Source organism: Anser brachyrhynchus, assembly GCF_964034855.1.
Source record: "Anser brachyrhynchus genome assembly, chromosome: 27".
NCBI lineage: Eukaryota > Metazoa > Chordata > Aves > Anseriformes > Anatidae > Anser > Anser brachyrhynchus.
The window spans coordinates 2,970,457-2,988,853 of record NC_137720.1 but is presented as its reverse complement, the minus strand read 5'-3'; the positions used below and the strand labels follow the sequence as shown (position 1 = coordinate 2,988,853).

Genomic DNA, 18,397 nt, shown 5'->3' with positions numbered 1-18,397 from the left:
TATCTGTAGGGAGTTGTCTCGTCTCTTCCCCCGGTTGTCTCCTGTTAAACTTTCCTGTCCAGTCCTCAAATTTGTCCTTCTGGTCTTCTGCCATCCTCCAGCTCCATTTCCAGACGGCTCGGTCCTTCCACCCAGCAGCTCCCAGTACCAGTGGGAACCTGGGGGTGCTGCCAGAGCCCCCGGCACTGCTGGGATCCTCCGTGTTGGGGACATCTCTGTGGCAAAGTGGCGCAGCTGCCCAATACACCCTTCTCGTGCCCATTTCTCATCGCTGTCCTCCACTGAGTGTTCTGTCCATCGGCATTTCCACCTCTCATCCGACTCCAGCCCACGTCTCTGTGCTGGAGGCAGGGGCGGGCAGGATGGGTGCTGCCCCACGCGGACCAGGCTCTCCTGGTGCACCATCCCCGCTCCCTCTGCCCATCCTCTCCTTCCTCTTTCACCTCTCTGTCTGCCCAGCATCCTCTCTACACCCAGTCTTTTTCCTTTAGAAATGACTTTAAGCTCTTCTCTAGTTTCCAGGTATGTTTTGGGGTGAGGTCTGTGTGCCAGGCTTGGCCAGGAACTTGCCAGCTTCCCCAAAAAGCGCCGTGTATCGCTGGCCCTGTCTTATTGCTGCAGAGAAGGAGAATTTAAAAGCACCGTGGTTTTGTTTTTTTGTTTTTCTTTCCTGCTGATTTCAGCCCGAGGGGTTACGGAAACGACGCCCAGCTTCATGTACCCGTACGGGACCTCGAGCAGCCAGATGGTGCTCAGGGGGGTGGACCTCCTGCTGGAGTGCATCGCTTCAGGAGTGTACGTACCGGGCACGGGAGCGGGCGGGCGCCAGCAGCCCCAGTGCTCTTACAGCTCAAATGCTGAGTCGCTGGTGGAAACACCTTTGGCTACGAGAAGGGAGCATTCCCTTCCGTTTCTGTTAACTGCTGTTAGCGACGCTCCCATAACCTACAGAAGGGATAAGAGCATGCAAGGAGACAGCTGAGTTTTGCAGTACTGTTCGGAGAAGGAAGTATCTCTGGATACTTGCTGTGCAAGGATAGTTTCCCACCGATTTGTCCTGACAGCTATTTGCAGATCTCTTAGGTGCTCCTTACCTTGCTGTATAAACTGCAGGTGAGGACACTGGGGGTCCATGGGCCTGCAGAAGTGTCCTGGGCACGGAGTGGGACTTTGGCCATGCTCCCATGGTGTGCTGCACCATGCTGCTGCGCACCTTCCAGCGTCCCCAGGCACGAGGGGGGACACGAACCCTGCTCCTCACCAGCTCAGGTCGAGTTTTAGGGGCTGTAGTAGGAAGGAGGGTGGCCCAGCAGTCCTCCCTGGGTTTGAGAGGTTCCACGTGCAGGATCATCTCTTGCTTTCTTAGGAAGGTTTTTCTCATCTTGCAAGTGCATTTATCTCCTTCCCTCTCCTTAGACCAGCACCAGACATCATGTGGTACAAGAAAGGAGGTGAGCTCCCCGCAGGCAAGACCAAGCTGGAGAACTTCAACAAGGCTCTTCGGATCTCCAACGTCTCGGAGGAAGACTCCGGGGAGTATTTCTGCTTGGCCTCGAACAAGATGGGAAGCATCCGCCACACGATCTCGGTGAGAGTGAAGGGTACGTCGCCTTTACCTTGCCATCTTCTTCACTTTCACGGCCAGAAATTGAGGGGGGAAAGTGTGGTCTGGGGGCTTCCCATGTGGGCTGTGCTGCATCCAGCCCGATCAGCATCTCCAACCCGCCCTACGGGCAGTGGGAGCTGTGGGCTCTGCTCCCCAGTTGCATTTGTTTATAGAAGACGGAATGGTTTGGGTTGGAACCTCTGATGGACATCTGGTCCAATTTACTACGTGTGTAACCGGTACGTTTTTGTGTTTTAAAGCTGCTCCATACTGGCTGGACGAGCCCCAAAACCTCATTTTGGCCCCTGGCGAGGATGGCAGGCTGGTTTGCCGAGCCAACGGGAACCCCAAGCCCGCGATACAGTGGTTGGTGAACGGGGAGCCCATAGAAGGTGAGCCGGGGGGGGGGGGGGGGGTCTGCACCTCCTCTGCAGAAATGGAGCTGAGCATGAGCCAGAGCTGCCATCAGGGTGCCAGGCACCCGCCGGGTGCTGTGCGGGGTCCAGGCATTGCAGCACACAAGCCACCTGCTTGGCTGGGGCAGGGCCAGCCGAACCCCGTCTGGAGGCTGGGAACACCGTGTGCCACCATCTCCCTTTATCTGGGCTGAGAGGGAAAGACACATCATAAAACACAGGGTCTTGTGAATTTTAATTTGAGCTTTGATTTAATGTGTCCTCTCCGTCTCTCCCGTTTTGAAGCTTCTCCGCCCAACCCAAGCCGTGAGGTGGCTGGAGACACCATCGTATTTCGAGACACCCAGATCGGCAGCAGCGCCGTGTACCAGTGCAACGCTTCCAACGAGCACGGCTACCTCCTGGCCAACGCCTTCGTCAGCGTCCTGGGTAGGTGCCCGCGGGGACAGGGCAGCCCCGTGCAGCTGCTCCGCGCCTGGCTGGGGAAGGAAAACCCCAGAACTGGCCATCAGGACCCTGCAGGGTGTCAGGGCATGAAATGCTCCCCTGCAGAACGGTGGCTCCTGCTTCTGTTAGTAAGGAAGATAACACCCCGTACTCAAGTTTTCCTTGGATGTTTTCCCTGTTTGCTTTCCTTTCTTGTTAGCTGCTCTGAGATTAATGTACACTTACACACGACCTCTGCAGCTGGGTTTGGGATTGAAAGTCCACTGCCATATACCCGCAAAGCCAGGCAAAGGGTGAGCAAGCGCTGCTGGAGCTGAGGTGTAAGCTGTTCTGTGGGTGAAGCTGGAAAGGGGAAGAGAAATAGGAGCGAATGGAGCAGCTCTGTTGAGTCTTGAAAGCCTCAATAAGGACCAGTGAACAAAAAAATAGAGATGGGTGACAGGACTGGGAAGCGCAGGGCCTGGTTTGTGCTCTCGTTCAGTAGCTGGGTCTCTGGTGCTTGCAGACGTGCCACCACGGATACTGGCCCCTCGCAACCAGCTGATCAAAGTCATCCAGTACAACAGGACCCGGCTGGACTGCCCCTTCTTCGGCTCCCCCATCCCCACCCTGCGCTGGTAAGCACGGCAGCGCTTCCCCTGCCGGCTGGGAGGGCTGGCCGGGGCGGTGTCCTGCTCTTTCTTCCCTTACGAGAGTTCTTTGTACGGCTGTGAGGTTTAAGAATGGCCAGGGGAACACGCTGGACGGAGGGAACTACAAAGCGCACGAGAACGGGAGCCTGGAGATGAACATGGCTCGGAAGGAGGACCAGGGCATCTACACCTGCGTCGCCACCAACATCCTGGGCAAAGCGGAGGCTCAGGTTCGCCTGGAAGTCAAAGGTGGGAGCTCAGGAGCAAAATGCGCTCTTGGATCCTCTGAAACTTGCTGCAGAAATGAACGTTTAAGTAAAGGGAGGTTGACGGTGCGCTCCGACAGTCTGCACTACGACATTTGGAGCTGGGATACAGAAATGGGTAGAGATCCCTTCTTTATGGGGAAAACAAAGTTATGGGTACACTGAAGCTCTAGAAGGGCTTGGTGTGGATATCAAACTGTGAGATGCCATGAGCATTGCAAAAAGAAACACAAAGAGTGCATCAAGAATAACTGCTGGCAATAAACCATTTTCAGAATCAGGTTTCTGTTGGGTTTTCCCTGTTCAGCAAAGCTGTTTGCTGAGTCAGAAAAGTGGGTATTTGTTAAAGGGTCAGCATGAATTAATGGTTTGTTAAATGAGTTTATTTGCAAGCATTTGTAGCAGAGATGGTTTAGCGAGCTGACGTGCACGTTTGTCTTTTCCAAGAGACACCGCTGTCAAGCTTTGATCGAGCTCCTGAGCTGAGACCCCGCAGCTCAGCCCCTGACATTTCCTCTGTGACTTTTTGCAGACCCCACCAGGATTGTGCGAGGCCCCGAGGACCAGGTGGTGAAGAGGGGCTCCATGCCTCGCCTCCACTGCCGCGTCAAGCACGACCCGACGCTGAAGCTCACGGTCACCTGGCTGAAAGACGATGCACCCCTCTACATTGGAAACAGGTTTGTGTTTACCATTTCTGTGTTGTCTCTCCAAAATCGCTGGGATTTTTACTCCCCGCTGCAAACTGCTTCAGGAGTCACCGGGGATAATAAGGAGAAACGTTGAGTTCCACCTAGGCAACATCTGCTGCTCTTGATGCTTTCAGCGTTATTAGCTCCTTCCAACAGAGGCTGCCTAGCAGTTAAAATTGACTTGCCAGTAAATCAAGGCATTGATCTGAGGTTTTATTTACAGATATTTTAGAACACCTTGATAAAATGTATGGGTTAATAACGAGCTACTTCAAAATGAATGTTTATCAGCTGTGAGAGGTACGGTTGTAATTTCCTTTCCATAGCCTGATCTGCTTCTCATGGAATGAGATCTGATCACGGGACACAGGCCTGGCTTCCTAAAGGTGTGATTCTCCCAGATATATACCCAGAGCAGATTCACTGATTCCTTAGGAAATGAGGTTTCCAAGAATAACTCAATGCATCCTTAGCTGATAAAATCTTCAGACTAGCGAGGTGCTCCTGTTCTCTTTGGGCTGTTTTGTGTGTTTTATCGGAGAACAGTTAGGCTTCAATCCTGCTGCCTAAAGCTCTTAGGAACCGTTGTGTTATTGCTTTCAACCCTTTAAGGATGAAGAAAGAAGACGACGGTCTGACAATATATGGCGTGGCGGAAAAGGACCAAGGCGATTACACCTGCGTAGCCAGCACGGAGCTGGACAAGGATTCAGCTAAAGCCTACCTCACTGTCCTAGGTAAAGGTGTTCTGGCAGCGTGCTGACACACAGCTAGGTGCTGTACTTGCCCTGCAATAGATTGACTTCAAGGTCAGGCTGAAAGGGGGATCTGTGGGCGCAGAGCTGTCCTCTAACGCAGGGGTGGTGCTCAGGGAGCTGCTGGCAGAGCAGTTGTTCACTTGCTGCAGGACTCAGCAAGGACACGCAACCTGACCTCAGACTCACTCAAACAATGCCACCGGATTTGAACGGAAGGGAACTTGCATTTGAGAGAGGAAAAAAAAAACCAAACTTATTATGTGCAGCTAAAAATACCCAGGTGGTAGTGGAAGCTCTGAGAGAGCAGCCCTACATTTGGGAGCGAACGTAACCGAGTCTGAGCGTGCTGAGAACCGTGTGACACCCAGCAGGTGAGTGAAGCAGCATAAGGAGCAACAAACTGAAACCCATTCCCATACTCATTTACGACAGATCTTCTCCAAAAACCACCCAGATTTATCAGCTCCTGCTCTTGGCCACCTCCACTCTTGTGCAGGGTCTCCATTCATCTCAGCACCCCACCCCACCAGCAATACTGGCATAGACCCACCGTGCCCTACAAAGGCAGGAGTGTGACATAAATCCCATATGCCTAATAATTTGACTGGGCTTATTTCCCTTCCTCACCCCCTAATAGCTAATTAACTCTGTACCGGGCTGATGCTTCCCCTTTGCAGTGTACTAGAAATATGGAGAAAGGTGTGCAGAGTGCTGGGGGTCTCTGGGGGCAGGATTTGCTTACTCTGGTCCCCAGGGAGGTTTGGATCCTCCTGAAGTCTGACTGTGTGTGTGACTTTGTATTTATCAGGTGCTCCTTTCACCACCCAAGCTTAATGACTAAACTAACCCTGTTAACAACCAATGTCTTACCTTGCAGCAGTCCCTGCTAACCGCTTGAGAGACTTACCTAAAGGTAATCGTCACTAATTCATTTGGTTTATTTTATTTCATAAGTTGATTTTTGTTTTGCCTTGTCAATAACTCCAGCAGAAAAGCTAGGCGTAGCAGGTGACCAAGCTGTGAGCTGATGCTTCCAAGTCCTGCCCAAGTTGTCCTTGAAATCCCATCCAGATGGGCACGGGTAGGAAGGACACATCCCTTCGTGTCCCACAGTGCCAATTCTTGAGTGCACAAATCACCTTACCCATAGCTGGAAACGGTGAGCCCTGAGGGTAGAGAAAAGAAATCATGTTGAATTTCCTAACTTTTACCTGGAAAAGGTGTTGCTGTTATTGCATCAGCTGGATCTGTAGGAGCACTGGTTTGTGACAGGATAAAGACACCAGAATTGTGCCCAGGGCATTTTCTAACCAAGTATGTATTTTCAGTTAGGTTTGGTGTCCTTTCCACTCTGTTTGTTTGCAATTATTTTCAGAACAGTGGCATGTAGCTTGTTGTAAGATATCCCCTTGCTAAGCCACCCTCGTGCTTGCAGCATCAGACAATGTCAGTGCCTACGGGTCGGGTTTCAAGATGAGGTGCAATCAGGACGTGAGCACGTTTGTATTAAAAAAATAAAAATAAAAGTGCACTAGCTTACCAAAAGCAGAAGGACGTGAAACATGTCCTCCTGCGGGTCTGGGCTAGCACGGCCAGGGCTTCCCTGCCCCAAAGGAGCAATAGGAACGGGGGCTCCCGGGACCACCCAGCCTCACCCATCTCCTCGCTGGGCCCGCAGAGCGCCCCGACCGGCCGCGGGACCTGGAGCTGACGGACCTGGCCGAGAGGAGCGTGCGGCTGACGTGGATTCCCGGCGATGACAACAACAGCCCCATCACAGGTCAGCGGCCGTGCTCTCCCGTCTCTTGGGAGAGGGGTGGATGGAGGGAGGCGTCCTTGTGAGCCGCGCGGGGCACCCCGCCGCCGGGCTGACCCCTCCGTCCTCTCCCCCAGACTACATCGTGCAGTTCGAGGAGGACCGCTTCCAGCCCGGCACCTGGCACAACCACTCCAGGTACCCCGGCAGCGTCAACTCGGCCGTCCTGAGCCTCTCCCCGTACGTCAACTACCAGTTTCGGGTGATTGCCGTGAACGACGTGGGCAGCAGCCTGCCCAGCGTGCCCTCTGAGCGATACCAGACCAACGGGGCGCGTGAGTACCAGCCACCCCATCCCAGCAGCTGGCCACCAGCATCCCCACCTAGGGTGTGCTGGAGATGGTTTATTGTGATTTGGACAATGCCAGACTTGGCCCTCGTGGGGTGGGAACCCAGCTCCTCGAACATGAAGGGCTGACAAAGGGAATGAGCTGCGCCATGCAGCCGTGTGCCGGGCTGTGATTTTTTAAACCACATCCCCGAACCTCGGAGTGGTGCTGTGCAAAGCAGCAGAGCCTGAACAGAAAGATTCCTGCGGTGGTTGTTCCGGGAGAACCTGTTGAAGGCAGGCCATTTGTAAAGAAATCTTTCTAAAGAAAATCTTTCTTCCTTTCTGGCCACAGGAAGCTCAGAAGTCTCTTGGAAAATTAGACTTCCAAGTGTAAAGTGGCCCCAAGCAAGAGATTTTGTTCCAAAGCTGCTAATTCACTGTCCACTGCTAGAGCTGGGCAGGGGCCCAGATCAATGCTCAAGTAAAGTGTGCTCCGGTCCACGACGAGACTCGGCTCTGCAGTGTGTGCCCGGTGCCCTGTGCTTTGTAGAAAACTTGGGAAAATTCAGGGGAGGAATTCACGGGAAGCTCAGGAGTTTTGCTGCATTTCTTGGCCATTGCAGACACGCTTCTGCAACATCTACTGGCACCTAGTGTTGGGCTGTGACATTGCTCTGCTTGTCTCATTTCAAAAGTGTCAGGCTCGGCTCCCAGGGATGCTTCACAATGGGTCTTTTTTAAAGATTTAGGGCAACATTTTTTTTGGGAAAAAAAAAAGGGTTCCTAAATAAATGGCCTGGTTTTCAAGAGTGCAGAGAATCTCATGTTCCATTAACCTGAATGGGAAGTTAAAACTCCTTGAAAAAGCAGGCCATTAGCTGCTGTTCCAGAAGTAATTTGGGCTTGCGCAGTAACTGGGTTTTAACCACACAAACGGTCATTTTTCAGCATTATAAACTGATATTTTTTCTCCCTAATGTGAATATCAGGTCCTGAAATTAACCCAACAGGAGTTCAAGGAGCAGGGACCCAAAAAAACAACATGGAGATAACCTGGACGGTGAGTTTTTCTTTGACTGCAATCCAGATGCTCACATGTAGGGGACTCAGGATTTCTAGCACGTGCGATGTACCGCACAGAATACCCTAACCCTAATGATCATAAAGGAAATAAAAAGCAGAAGATACGCCTATGAGAGAGGCTATTGCTAGTGCCTGCAAGAAGACTTGTGATAAAAAAATAATTTGCAACAATGGAAGACAAAGGAAAGATGCGGGACCACAGATAGAAGTTGGGGAGGATGCTCAGGAGCCTGATATACATGGGGCTTACAGAGCAGCTCCTGCTTTTCTCCATCGACCAGCAGGTGTCATCCAGGAATAAGCCAAAGTGTGCAGGGAGGCTACGAACTGCAGTGGGAGCATGGGCTGGGAAATAACGCATGGGGGTATGGTTTGGGGTTCTGCCTAGGGTCTGCAGGCAAGGAGTTGGTCCGACTCTCTTTGGGAACAAAATATAGACCCTCCTCGAGGCTTGCTGGTGGAGCATGAACTAAGAAGCAGCTGCTGAGCACAACCTTTTGGAGCTCCATAGCAGAGAAATGCAGTTGCTCTTTCCCCCCCTCACTTTCTCTTTCTGTTTTGCTCCGTTAAGCCCCTGAACGCAACCCAGGCGTACGGGCCCAACCTCAGGTACATCGTGAGATGGAGGCGCAGGGACCCGCGCGGGAGCTGGTACAACGAGACAGTGAAGACCCCGAGGCACGTGGTCTGGAACACCCCCATCTACGTCCCCTACGAGATCAAAGTGCAGGCAGAGAACGACTTCGGCAGAGCACCAGAGCCTGACACCGTCATCGGCTACTCGGGGGAAGATTGTGAGTATTTTCTCAGCCGCAGCCCGTAAGTGTTTCCAAAGAGCAGGATCCCATCCAAGGGCAGGGGTGGGCACCCACGCCCCAGCTGTGTTCACAGCACTGCTTGATTTGGCACAAAAATCCAGCCCCAGGCATTGGGAGAAAGAGGTTTGGGTCTGTTCCGGGCTGTCTGCAGGTACCTGCAGGACCCAAACCACTCAGCCTCTCCCTCTGTAAGACCCAGATAATACCTCCAGTCTAGAAGGTGGTAAAATTTCCTTAAGAACAACTCTGTCTGTCTTCCAATGAACTGCATTAAATTTCTTGTCCCCGCCATCTGCAAAGCACCAAGTCCATCTTGGATGAGAGGTGCTACCACTGGCTGAGATGGTGTTGGTTCATCCTGGACTGGCTTTTTGTGCCTCTGACGAAGCCCCAGCTAAGCCACAGCTTGGGCTCCTGTTTGCAGCACACCACTGGCTCAGCTTGTCTTCCTTTAAAACTCTCCACGTGGTCGTGCACAACAGTGGCTGGCTTGTTTAATTCTCTTTCCCTTTCTTTTTGGACTGCTGTTGTCACCCTCTGCCTGTAGCATCCAGCACTCCGACCTATGATCCTTATCCCGCCAGGAACATGTGGTTTGCTGCCAACAACCTCATTTTTAAAGAGATATAAATGAGTTCCTCTCAGTGCCACAAATCAGCAGGGGTCCCTGGCCAAGTGACTTTGGGATTACCAAGAAGTAAGGCAGATAAGCCAGCAAGCCATCCGTGACTCTAGGCTTGAAGTCAAGGGGACGCAAAAAGAGTGCAGCACTTGTAAGAAACTCTGTGTTCCTGGTGCTGAGATAGCACCCAGCACGTCCTCACGCTGGGCATCTCCTCGAGGAGATGGGGAAAGTGGAAGAAAGGATGGGCAGAAAGGGTGGGAGACAGGGCAGGAGCCTGGGGCTGAGTGCCTGGGGCTGAGCACCAGGGGCTGAGCACCAAAACTGAGTGGTGCCCAGCTGAGAGCTCGCTATTGGAGAAGCTCCACCATGACCTGACTGCACGGCTGTCCCCGCGTTGCTCCTTGTGCACTACAAGGTGGTTTTTTTGTGGTTTCAGATGAAACCTTGTGCAATGAGCTTGAGGTTTGGGGGAGGACCTGTAAGAGCCTGTACATGTGTGCTTTATGTAGAGGCAAACCAGGGAGACCGAACTCACATCTCCCACCCAGAAGTGCACAGGTGTGCTCCTGCCCATGTCCCAAAGGGTGGGACGTGTAGAAAAAAAACAGCAGAAGTAGCTCTATCATGTCTGAATTGCTTCACAAATAATGGCAGATTTCTACATGCAAGCAGGTGATCTGAAAAGGAGGTTAAAAAAAAAAAAAAAAGCTTATGTCAGATAAAAGTGTGGGGCCGGAGGTGAGTGGTGGTGTGCTGCGGGCATGTGCGCGGTCATGGGGCTGCTCAGCCTAAAGGAGGGCAGCCAAGAAGCCCAGAGTTGGCCTGCCTTTGCTGCTTCAGGAAATCCTCCAAAACCGAATGTAAGGAGGGAGAAAACGGCCACGATTTCTCCCGGCGATGAAATGCCTGGAGCAGACGAGGGGTGCCAGCAGATGGCAGAGGCGGCGTGCGCGGGCGCTGCTCACCGGGTTGGCAGCGGGGCGCGGGGAGCGCCGTGTGCTGACCGCGCTCTGCTTTGTCCCCGACCGCCCAGATCCCAAGGCTGCGCCTACGGATGTTAGGATAAGAGTTTTAAACAGCACTGCCATTGCCCTGACGTGGACCCGCGTGCACCTGGACACCATCCAGGGACAGCTTAAGGAGTACAGAGTGAGCAAAAGCAAATCTCTCCGGCGCGGACTATTAACACGGCTAACCTGCTCACCGGCCCAGGTGGCCCCCTTGGTGGAGCCGTCTGCAGTGGGGATGACAGAAAACTTTGCTCTGGCCACCCTGACCCTTTTTGGGGTGCAGGCCAGGCGCTGAGCCCCCTCTGGGGTGGCACCAGAGACGAAGAGCCTTGGGATGCTCTGTGCTGTGTCTAGGTGGGGTGGGGACATCTTCCTTGGCTCCCCAAGACCCTGGGGTGCCTTTGAGCACCAAGGGGCCGACTCTGCGGTGGCTCTGCCCGTGCAGAGAGGCATCCCCTGGCCCCACAGCTGCTCAGAAGCGCAGGCTGCCTGGCTCTGGGGGGAAATGACCTTGGAGAGGTACAGACGGGCTGCATTTTGTGTCATCCCCAAAGTCCCTACATCATCTTCTAATGGACGCCAAGCCCTGCAAAGTCTAAACCCAGTACTCCGCACTAACTGGCAACTAAAGGCAGCATGGATCCTGGTTTTTTACTTCTAATGTTGAGATTTACTGATCCTGGTTTTTTACTTCTAATGTTGAGATTTACTGCTAAGGTAAATTACGGAGGATAGACCCTGTTCAAAACAAGCAAAAGTCTGGACCGAGCCCTTCTAGCAGGGTTTATAACTCCACCAAAGGCGTGTGTCCCGCAGGCATTTATAACATTTCAAATCCAATCATTCACTGAGCGTAAAGGAAGCTCTCTGGGTGCCGCTTTCATTTTTTTCTGCCTCTGCTCTGTTATCCTGGTCGATTTTCCGAACGAATCTTATTTCTGCGTGAAATAAAGATTTACAGTCGGGGCTCCGCATCGGAGGCTCTCCGAGTTCAGACTTTCCATTGTGGCCGGACGTGTCGCACCTCGCCTAACCCACAGCCACTAATCCGGGTAGGAAGGGGGAGCACTCGGTGCCCAGCACTGAGAGCTGGATGCCAGGGGCAGCTCTTGGCAGTTTGAGCTTTGCTGCGTTCACCTTGCACCCCTCACCAAGCTCCTACCCCTGGTGCCTCAGCCTCCTCCTCGGGTACCTGCCTGAGGGGCGAGGAGCTTCTTTAATCGCTTCTCATTGAAAAGACAAAGTTTTGCTGTGCTTTGTTAATGAAAAAGAACTTAAAACGGGAAAAGCTTCACTTGCCATGCATGTTTCTTGAAGGCCTATTTCTGGAGAGACAGTAGTTTGCTGAAGAACCTGTGGGTCTCCAAAAAACGGCAGTATGTGAGTTTTCCTGGAGACCGAAACCGGGGCATAGTGTCCCGGCTGTTTCCTTACAGCAACTACAAGCTTGAGATGGTTGTAACCAACGGCAGAGGAGATGGGCCTCGCAGCGAAGTTAAGGAGTTCCCCACCCCAGAAGGAGGTACGTCCTCGCCGCCTCGCTGCGGCTCCCGGCACCTCGTGCAGGGGCTGGGACGGCTTCGGGCAGCTCAGCCCAGCTCTGCAGGGTTGACCAGGAGCCGTGCAGGGCCGTGATGCTGCTGGGGAGAAGCTCCAGGGGTGGATTTTAGCTGAAGGTGGGCAGCAGCAGCAGGACAGCAGCACTGTCACAGCGCACTGCTGCGTGCCCTCGTCCCCGCGGGGCAGGTGACATCTCTGCGGCTACCCCTGGAGCCAACTCCCGGCACCGTCCCATTGATCGTCCCCCACTTCGGATACTTTTAGCACACCAGGGACCAGGCTGAACAAGAGAAGGGCTTGCACAGGCCCCGCAGAGGCACAGCACTGCGCCCTTGGCTGGCTGCGTCACCTCCAAGTGTCCCCGCAGCTCTGTGAAATGGGAACGGAGGAGTTCCTCTTGCTCAGTAAAAGGCGGAGAAATCTTTGCAAGACCTCCGTGGTTTTGTTCTGGAAGTCTGTCCCTAGTGCTCCTATCAGGCTTTTAAAGCAGGAACACCTCCTTCTTCTGTTTGAAGAGCCTGTGTCAAGGATGAATTTGAGATTTTAATTTTCTTGCTGTCACAGGAGCTATTTATAGACACGCCGATAACTTTTTGTCAGAGCTGCACTTTCAGTGGCTGCCAATGAATCTTTCTTTAGCACAGATGTTTTTGGCACAGCACAGTACAAAAGTGCAGCAGGAGGAAACAGGAGAGGCTGGAAGCAAATCCTGTCTCAACTAACACAAATACTGCGGGGTCGTCTTTCTCTTCCTCCTCTTCCTGATGCACCAGAACAGCATCTCTCTCAGCCCTCTCTCTTTCTTCCGTAATGTTTTCTTGGATGCTGTCACCATTTTTGGGTGATTTTCCTTGACCAGATACAATTCAGCTTGTTAAAAAGCAAGGCCTCTGTTCCAGCCCAGCAGTTTGGTGATCGGGTGCGTCTTGGTTTAGCTCCCCTCCTGCGTGCTAGAGGTGTGTGGCACCATGGGGTGGCACTGAACAATCACAGCAGGTTATACTCTGGTCATAAACTATTGGTTTTCTTTTTCCTACACCACTAAGCTATTTTATTGGCTATATACTGATGCTTAGGGGATTGATATCCTGCAAAATTTGCATTAAAAAATAATCATTGATGTCTTAGATCAGTAAGCCAAGTTCTTCCCCCAGTTAGACGCTGCAGTTAGGGGTAAACCAGGAGAATCCTTTAATTTCAGAAGGTATAATGCTTCCCTGCCTTTACTAGCTTTGAATAAGCAGCCATAAAAGCAGACGTTCCTCAGGGTAAGGACCACTGTATACACCAGATCCCTGTTGCAGGTCCCCAGACACTAATAACACAAAGATGCCCTGCAGTAAGAGAAGTTTTTGTACCATTCCAACAGAGAATTAGAGGGGAGGTAAACGCGGTGCATGCCGAGCTGCTCAGGTCCCTGCACACGCTGCTGAACCCCCTGGCTGGTGCATGGTTCCTGGCACAGGTTCTTGTTCAATGGGTATCTGATCTTTGGTGCGTGTGTTTTTGAGTGTCTTGGGTGTTATCAGTCAGCCTGCGATGTGTACAGTATTGTAAGGTATGTTATCTTGTGTTTTTTTCTTCTTTCCCTCTCCTCCCTGGTCTCGTCCTCCTCCCAAGTGCCCAGCTCCCCCAGGTATTTAAGAATCCGACAGCCAAATCTGGAAAGCATCAATCTGGAGTGGGATCACCCAGAGCATCCCAATGGAGTCCTCACAGGATACAACCTTAGATATCAAGCCTGTACGTGCCACATCTTATCTTCTTAGTGATAACAGCTAAGTCATTCAGTGTTTTCCTTGCTGCTGGGTTACCTCCGTGCCTAACACAGAAAGCTCTCTGTAAGGAGACTTCCATCACCAAACGACACCACTGGTGTTGGAGGGGGTCCTGGAGCAGTGCTGCGCATCTGCAGCTTGCAGCTGACCCCAAAGAGCTGTGGGCGCTCGGCACTTCTCGAGCCTCAGGCACAGAAGGAGGGAAATCAGTCTGAGCTCAGGTTTAGAAAGCCCTATGAGCACCGTCCGAGTGTTTTGTGCTCAAACCCAAGCTCCTGGCTCCATAAGCGATGCTGCCCGGAGCACAGCGCGTTCTGCGCCATGCTGGGGGGAGGACAGCTTTCTGTCTGAGACCTTGGCACTCGTGCTAGGGCTTTCCTTGGCCACGCACACCACCCTGAGTGTCAGCGGCAGCAGGTCCCCCAGCCCCATGCCCAGACAAGGCGTACCCAGCACCAGATCCAGGTCTCGGAGCCCTTGTGGCCCCGGGCTCCCTGCAGGTCCTGCCCTGGGGGCCAGGTGACATAGCACAGCGTACCTCCGAACCCAAGCTGAAGCCGCCACCACCTGCCTTTCCTCCCCAGTTAACGGATCCAAAACGGGCAGGACCCTGGTAGAGAACTTCTCTCCCAATCAGACAAGGTTCACCCTGCAGAGGACGGACCCCATCTCGCGCTACCGATTCTTCCTGCGCGCCCGGACCCAGGTGGGGGACGGAGAAACCATCGTGGAGGAGTCGCCAGCCCTGCTGAACGAAGGTATGTGCAGAGCCCCAGCTGCTGGCCTCGCTGCGGGGCTGGGGGTGTGACGTGCACGTGTCAGCCAAAATGGGCAGGTCGGGGAATCGGGAGGTCCCCAGAGCGAGCAGTGCGAGATAACGATGGGTGCACATCTGCTACCTCCTGCAGAGGTGGGCAGATGACTGGCCATGTGCACTCTTGCTAAATCACCCTAAGGCTGTCCCTTCAGAGCTCTGCAGGAGCAGTACGGACAGCCAGGCACCACCTCTGCAGCCTCAGTAAGAGCCGGACATGGGGCAGATGATTTCTTTGGTGCTGCAACTGCATCCTCCGGGCTGCCCCGTCACCCCGCAGCCAGCAAATGACCTGACCCAAAGCAGAGCCCCAGCTCCCTAATGAGATAAAATGCCCGTTGTGAGGCATTCATCAAACTAAGTGAAAGTTCAGGAGCCCTGAGGGAACTCGGGGAGACAAAAGCTGGCTCTTTCCTTTCTTTAGCATTTGCTAAAAGACCTATGATTTAGTTAGCGCAATGATTTAATGGGGTTTTTGTCTCCTTTCCTCCATCTCCCCCGCCCCAACTAATGGCTCTGAGTAGGAAAAGTAATTCCTACTGATGGCCCAGAGGAAATGAAATGCTTCCTGGCATGTCTTAGGTGGGTTCCAGCAGCACTAATTGCTGTGACGGGATCGGAGATGGGGCTGCACAAAGAAAACATCAGCTAGGTTGCACCTTGGCAAACACAAGAGGGGGAATATCAGTGCTTAAAAAAAGGGGCTTTGCTGAATGAACTGCTCGGAGCACAGGGATGGGACTGAAGCCGTCAGTGCCGACAGCGGTTCTGGTTATTTCACATGTGTTTTTACTGGGTTTGCTTTTACATGCGGGTAACGGTGCCTGTTAGGGCACTGCTGACAAACAGCCATAACCACCAGCTATTGTGTATTGCTTAACTGGTTTGTATCAGCAAACAGCAGGTGAGGACAACGTCCACGTACCAAGGTAAGGGGCTCTGCCCGCCGGGCTCTGCAGCGGCCCCAGGCACCGCTGGGGCGCAGCAGAAGGATGAAGCGCTGGCGCTTACGCAGAGCGAAAAGTGGATATGTCAAATCCCCAAGCAAAGTTACAGAAATACAGCATTTGACCTCAAAACATTGCAGCCCTGAGGTACAACACAGCATAGGCGAGTTGTGTTAATGACAGGTCATACAAGCACAATTAGCAGCTCTAAATGAGTTCGATATGGAGGTACCCGCTGCAAAGCTACGCGAAAGGGGAATCTGGAATTGGAAAAAAAAAAAAAGGAGATTAGGAAAATTAAACCCATTAACATTCAGGGGTTATTTTCTGCTTGCCAGACTCATTCACCTAAGAAGTCTGAATAAAACCCAGCTCTCTGCTGCCCTGTGTCAAGGGCTCACACCCACACAACGCAGGCTAAGACCTGATGTTAGAGTCCCACCAGAAAACCGAAGGCAAAATTCGGTGTCAAAACCGGTCCTTGCTGGGATTAGGTGTAAGCACCTGCTTAAGTGCTTTGCTTAATCAACACCGCTGGCATCTCTGCAGCTGAGCCAGTGTGTGGTTAACCTCCAGCTCCAAGGGATCGTCCCTGCTCTCTGCCCCGTGCAAGCAGGAGGGCGATGGGTTGGAGCTAATGCATTTATATCCTCTCTCTCTCGAGTCTCTGGTGACTGTGTGCAAGTGGTCCCCAGTCTCCCGTTGGTGTGTGCTGGTTGTTTTATATATTCCTTTGTTTTCTCTTCCCTTCTCTTCTATGCTGTCCTCGTATTCCCCTCTCTATCCTTGGCACTGCACCCTGAAGCCACGCCAACCCCAGGTACCGTACCAGCGGAGGAGGTAACAGGCATGGGGCAAGGCTCACTCCACGCTCGCTCGCGTGTGCTGGCAATTAAGCATGCACTCCGTTAACCCTTTCAATGGGAAGGTGAAGCACCAGGGGCCTGAACTGGGCATGTGGAATGCGGGCAGGTGAAATGGAGCACGGCAGGAAGAGGGGACCAGCGGCAGGCTGCAGGGCTGGGTCTGCAGGGATCAAAATATCTCTGAGCAGCCTTAACAGCCTCCGAGATGCCTAATGACAGCCAAACAGCACAGCTGCCACGGGCTGTGCAAGCAGAAATGAGAGTCAAGTTGCACTGTTAATGAGGATTTTCGCTCCAGGTCTACACCAGCCCTCTCCCTTTGTAAGCCTCAGCATCACCGCCCTGTGAAACACCCAAAAACCTTTCCCAGCGGTGCCCAGTGAAACACCCCAAAGCCTTTCCAAACCTCTCCCTTTTAGGGCTGCCAGGGCTCTAACACAGGACAATCCTTTTGCTTCCAAGCCCATTGAAAGGGTTAAGGACAACGTTTGTGCCCCAGCTGTGCATGTCTGCATGCGAGGCTATTGCTGGCTTTGCCCTCTATATTGCACATTTCTCCAGCAGCACTGAAGCACACAGAAACCTTCTCATGACGGGGGGGCAGGGTATCCACCTGCTTCAAGGAAACCTGAATCCCCAATTAATCCAGCCTCCAATTATCCAGGTCAACAGTGCAAAGCCTTAGCATAACTTGGTGCCCAGAGGACGCCCACCTCCTCCAAGAGCTGCAGCCACGACTTTCCCCCCCCCCCCGATGCGGCGTTCCCACAGGGGTTACAGCCCTGTAACCCAGAGCTCGAGGGGCAGCAGCAGCGCTAGGGGATGTGTCCAGCCACAGCTCACCCCTAGTGCTGCAGAAAAGCTTTTGGTCTCTCTTTCTGGACCCTCTGCCCTGCACCAAGGGTGCTGGAAGAGGTCGTGCTTTGCCCTTGCTGGCTGCAGCCCCAGGGCACGAGGACCAGCCCAGAGCAGGCACTGCCGAGGTGCAGGACCTGCTCTGTGCACCTCTAGGTTGTGCTTCCCTACCTCCTAGACGTTTCTCCTCCTTTTATTTTGTTGCAGTGACATCTCTACTCAACGTTATTTTGCTTTTTATTTTCCCTTTCTGAACAGCTGCCAACCTTTTCCTTACTGTATTTCTCTTCCTTAAACTATAAATATTAGGGGGTAACAGATTGGTCTGCTTTGGCTGTCGGGAAACCGAAAACAAGCGAAACCTTTGGGAACCCCTGAGGGCTGGTTTACTGCTGCAGCCATACCTCAGCCAGGGTTTAGCCCATCCACAAGAATCCAGATTTTCTTTGTGGATCAGGATCAGCTTCTGAAGTCGTTTTCTACTTTCGGCAGATATTGCTGAACTTTGAAAGCACGGCGTGATCTCTTTATCCTTCCAGCATCGTATCGATTCAGGAGTAAGTTCTTAACCTACTGGAAGCTTGATGGATGAGTTGCCATTCAAAGGATAAGTTCATTAAATTCTGTAAGAATAGGGGCTATTCCTCTATTTTTCCTTTCTGCTAGGAGAAATGGCAAAGAGCAAAGAGACGCAAGCACTGGAAGGAGGCTGAAAAGCAGTAAGCGGAGCAGTAGGTCTTTACGCACTAACTCTCAGCATTCACAGCCTTCTGGCTGCGATACACTTCTTCGAGAGGAATCGAGGCAGTGTAAGCTGCAGCAAGACACAGAACAAATCCTCATCCTGATACCGAGCCGATGTCGTTTCGGGTTAGGGCACATCCTGGGCAGCCAGCGCAGGCAGGTTGCGGGAGCTGCTTCCGCGATTGAAGCGGTGTTTGTCCTGGGAGGCTGTTCCTCTTCCAAACCAGTACGGGTTTCGAGTGAAATGCCGTTTGACCTTTCTCTAAAGATTCATCTCCGCTCAGTGACCTAGATTTTGTAGATTTTACACATTCACAGTGAAAGTTGTCTTAAACTGCAGTAAAGCGCTATTTGCCATCGGCTGTTGGCACTGAAAAATGGCCTTTTTTTTTT

General features: G+C 52.6%; 2 protein-coding genes across 28 annotated transcripts in view; one reads left to right on the top strand and one right to left on the bottom strand.

The window, feature by feature from the left end:
• The window catches only part of NFASC (neurofascin), a 122,076-nt gene that overhangs the window by 79,761 nt on the left and 23,918 nt on the right, over window positions 1–18,397 (top strand). For 8 of the 26 annotated variants that reach the window (XM_080568795.1, XM_080568802.1, XM_080568789.1 and 5 more), the window contains 18 exons: window positions 684–795; window positions 1,417–1,601; window positions 1,867–1,998; window positions 2,308–2,451; window positions 2,975–3,086; window positions 3,184–3,350; window positions 3,900–4,047; window positions 4,672–4,796; window positions 5,695–5,730; window positions 6,496–6,597; window positions 6,711–6,908; window positions 7,894–7,964; window positions 8,559–8,781; window positions 10,464–10,579; window positions 11,758–11,962; window positions 13,621–13,743; window positions 14,363–14,536; window positions 16,345–16,359. In XM_080568795.1, coding sequence (XP_080424921.1) covers window positions 684–795; window positions 1,417–1,601; window positions 1,867–1,998; window positions 2,308–2,451; window positions 2,975–3,086; window positions 3,184–3,350; window positions 3,900–4,047; window positions 4,672–4,796; window positions 5,695–5,730; window positions 6,496–6,597; window positions 6,711–6,908; window positions 7,894–7,964; window positions 8,559–8,781; window positions 10,464–10,579; window positions 11,758–11,962; window positions 13,621–13,743; window positions 14,363–14,536; window positions 16,345–16,359 — 2,388 coding nt within the window. Of the gene's footprint in view, window positions 1–683; window positions 796–1,416; window positions 1,602–1,866; window positions 1,999–2,307; window positions 2,452–2,974; window positions 3,087–3,183; window positions 3,351–3,899; window positions 4,048–4,671; window positions 4,797–5,694; window positions 5,731–6,495; window positions 6,598–6,710; window positions 6,909–7,893; window positions 7,965–8,558; window positions 8,782–10,463; window positions 10,580–11,757; window positions 11,963–13,620; window positions 13,744–14,362; window positions 14,537–16,344; window positions 16,360–18,397 lie in introns of those variants that run through there. The other 18 variants (XM_080568796.1, XM_080568800.1, XM_080568798.1 and 15 more) reach the window with 8 other exon arrangements.
• Window positions 5,738–18,397, bottom strand: part of TMEM81 (transmembrane protein 81) — an 80,144-nt gene continuing 67,484 nt past the window's right edge. For both annotated transcript variants that reach the window (XR_013942309.1, XM_080568822.1), the window contains exon 2: window positions 5,738–5,983. The gene's annotated coding sequence lies outside the window, so the exon portion shown is untranslated. The remainder of the gene's footprint in view (window positions 5,984–18,397) is intronic.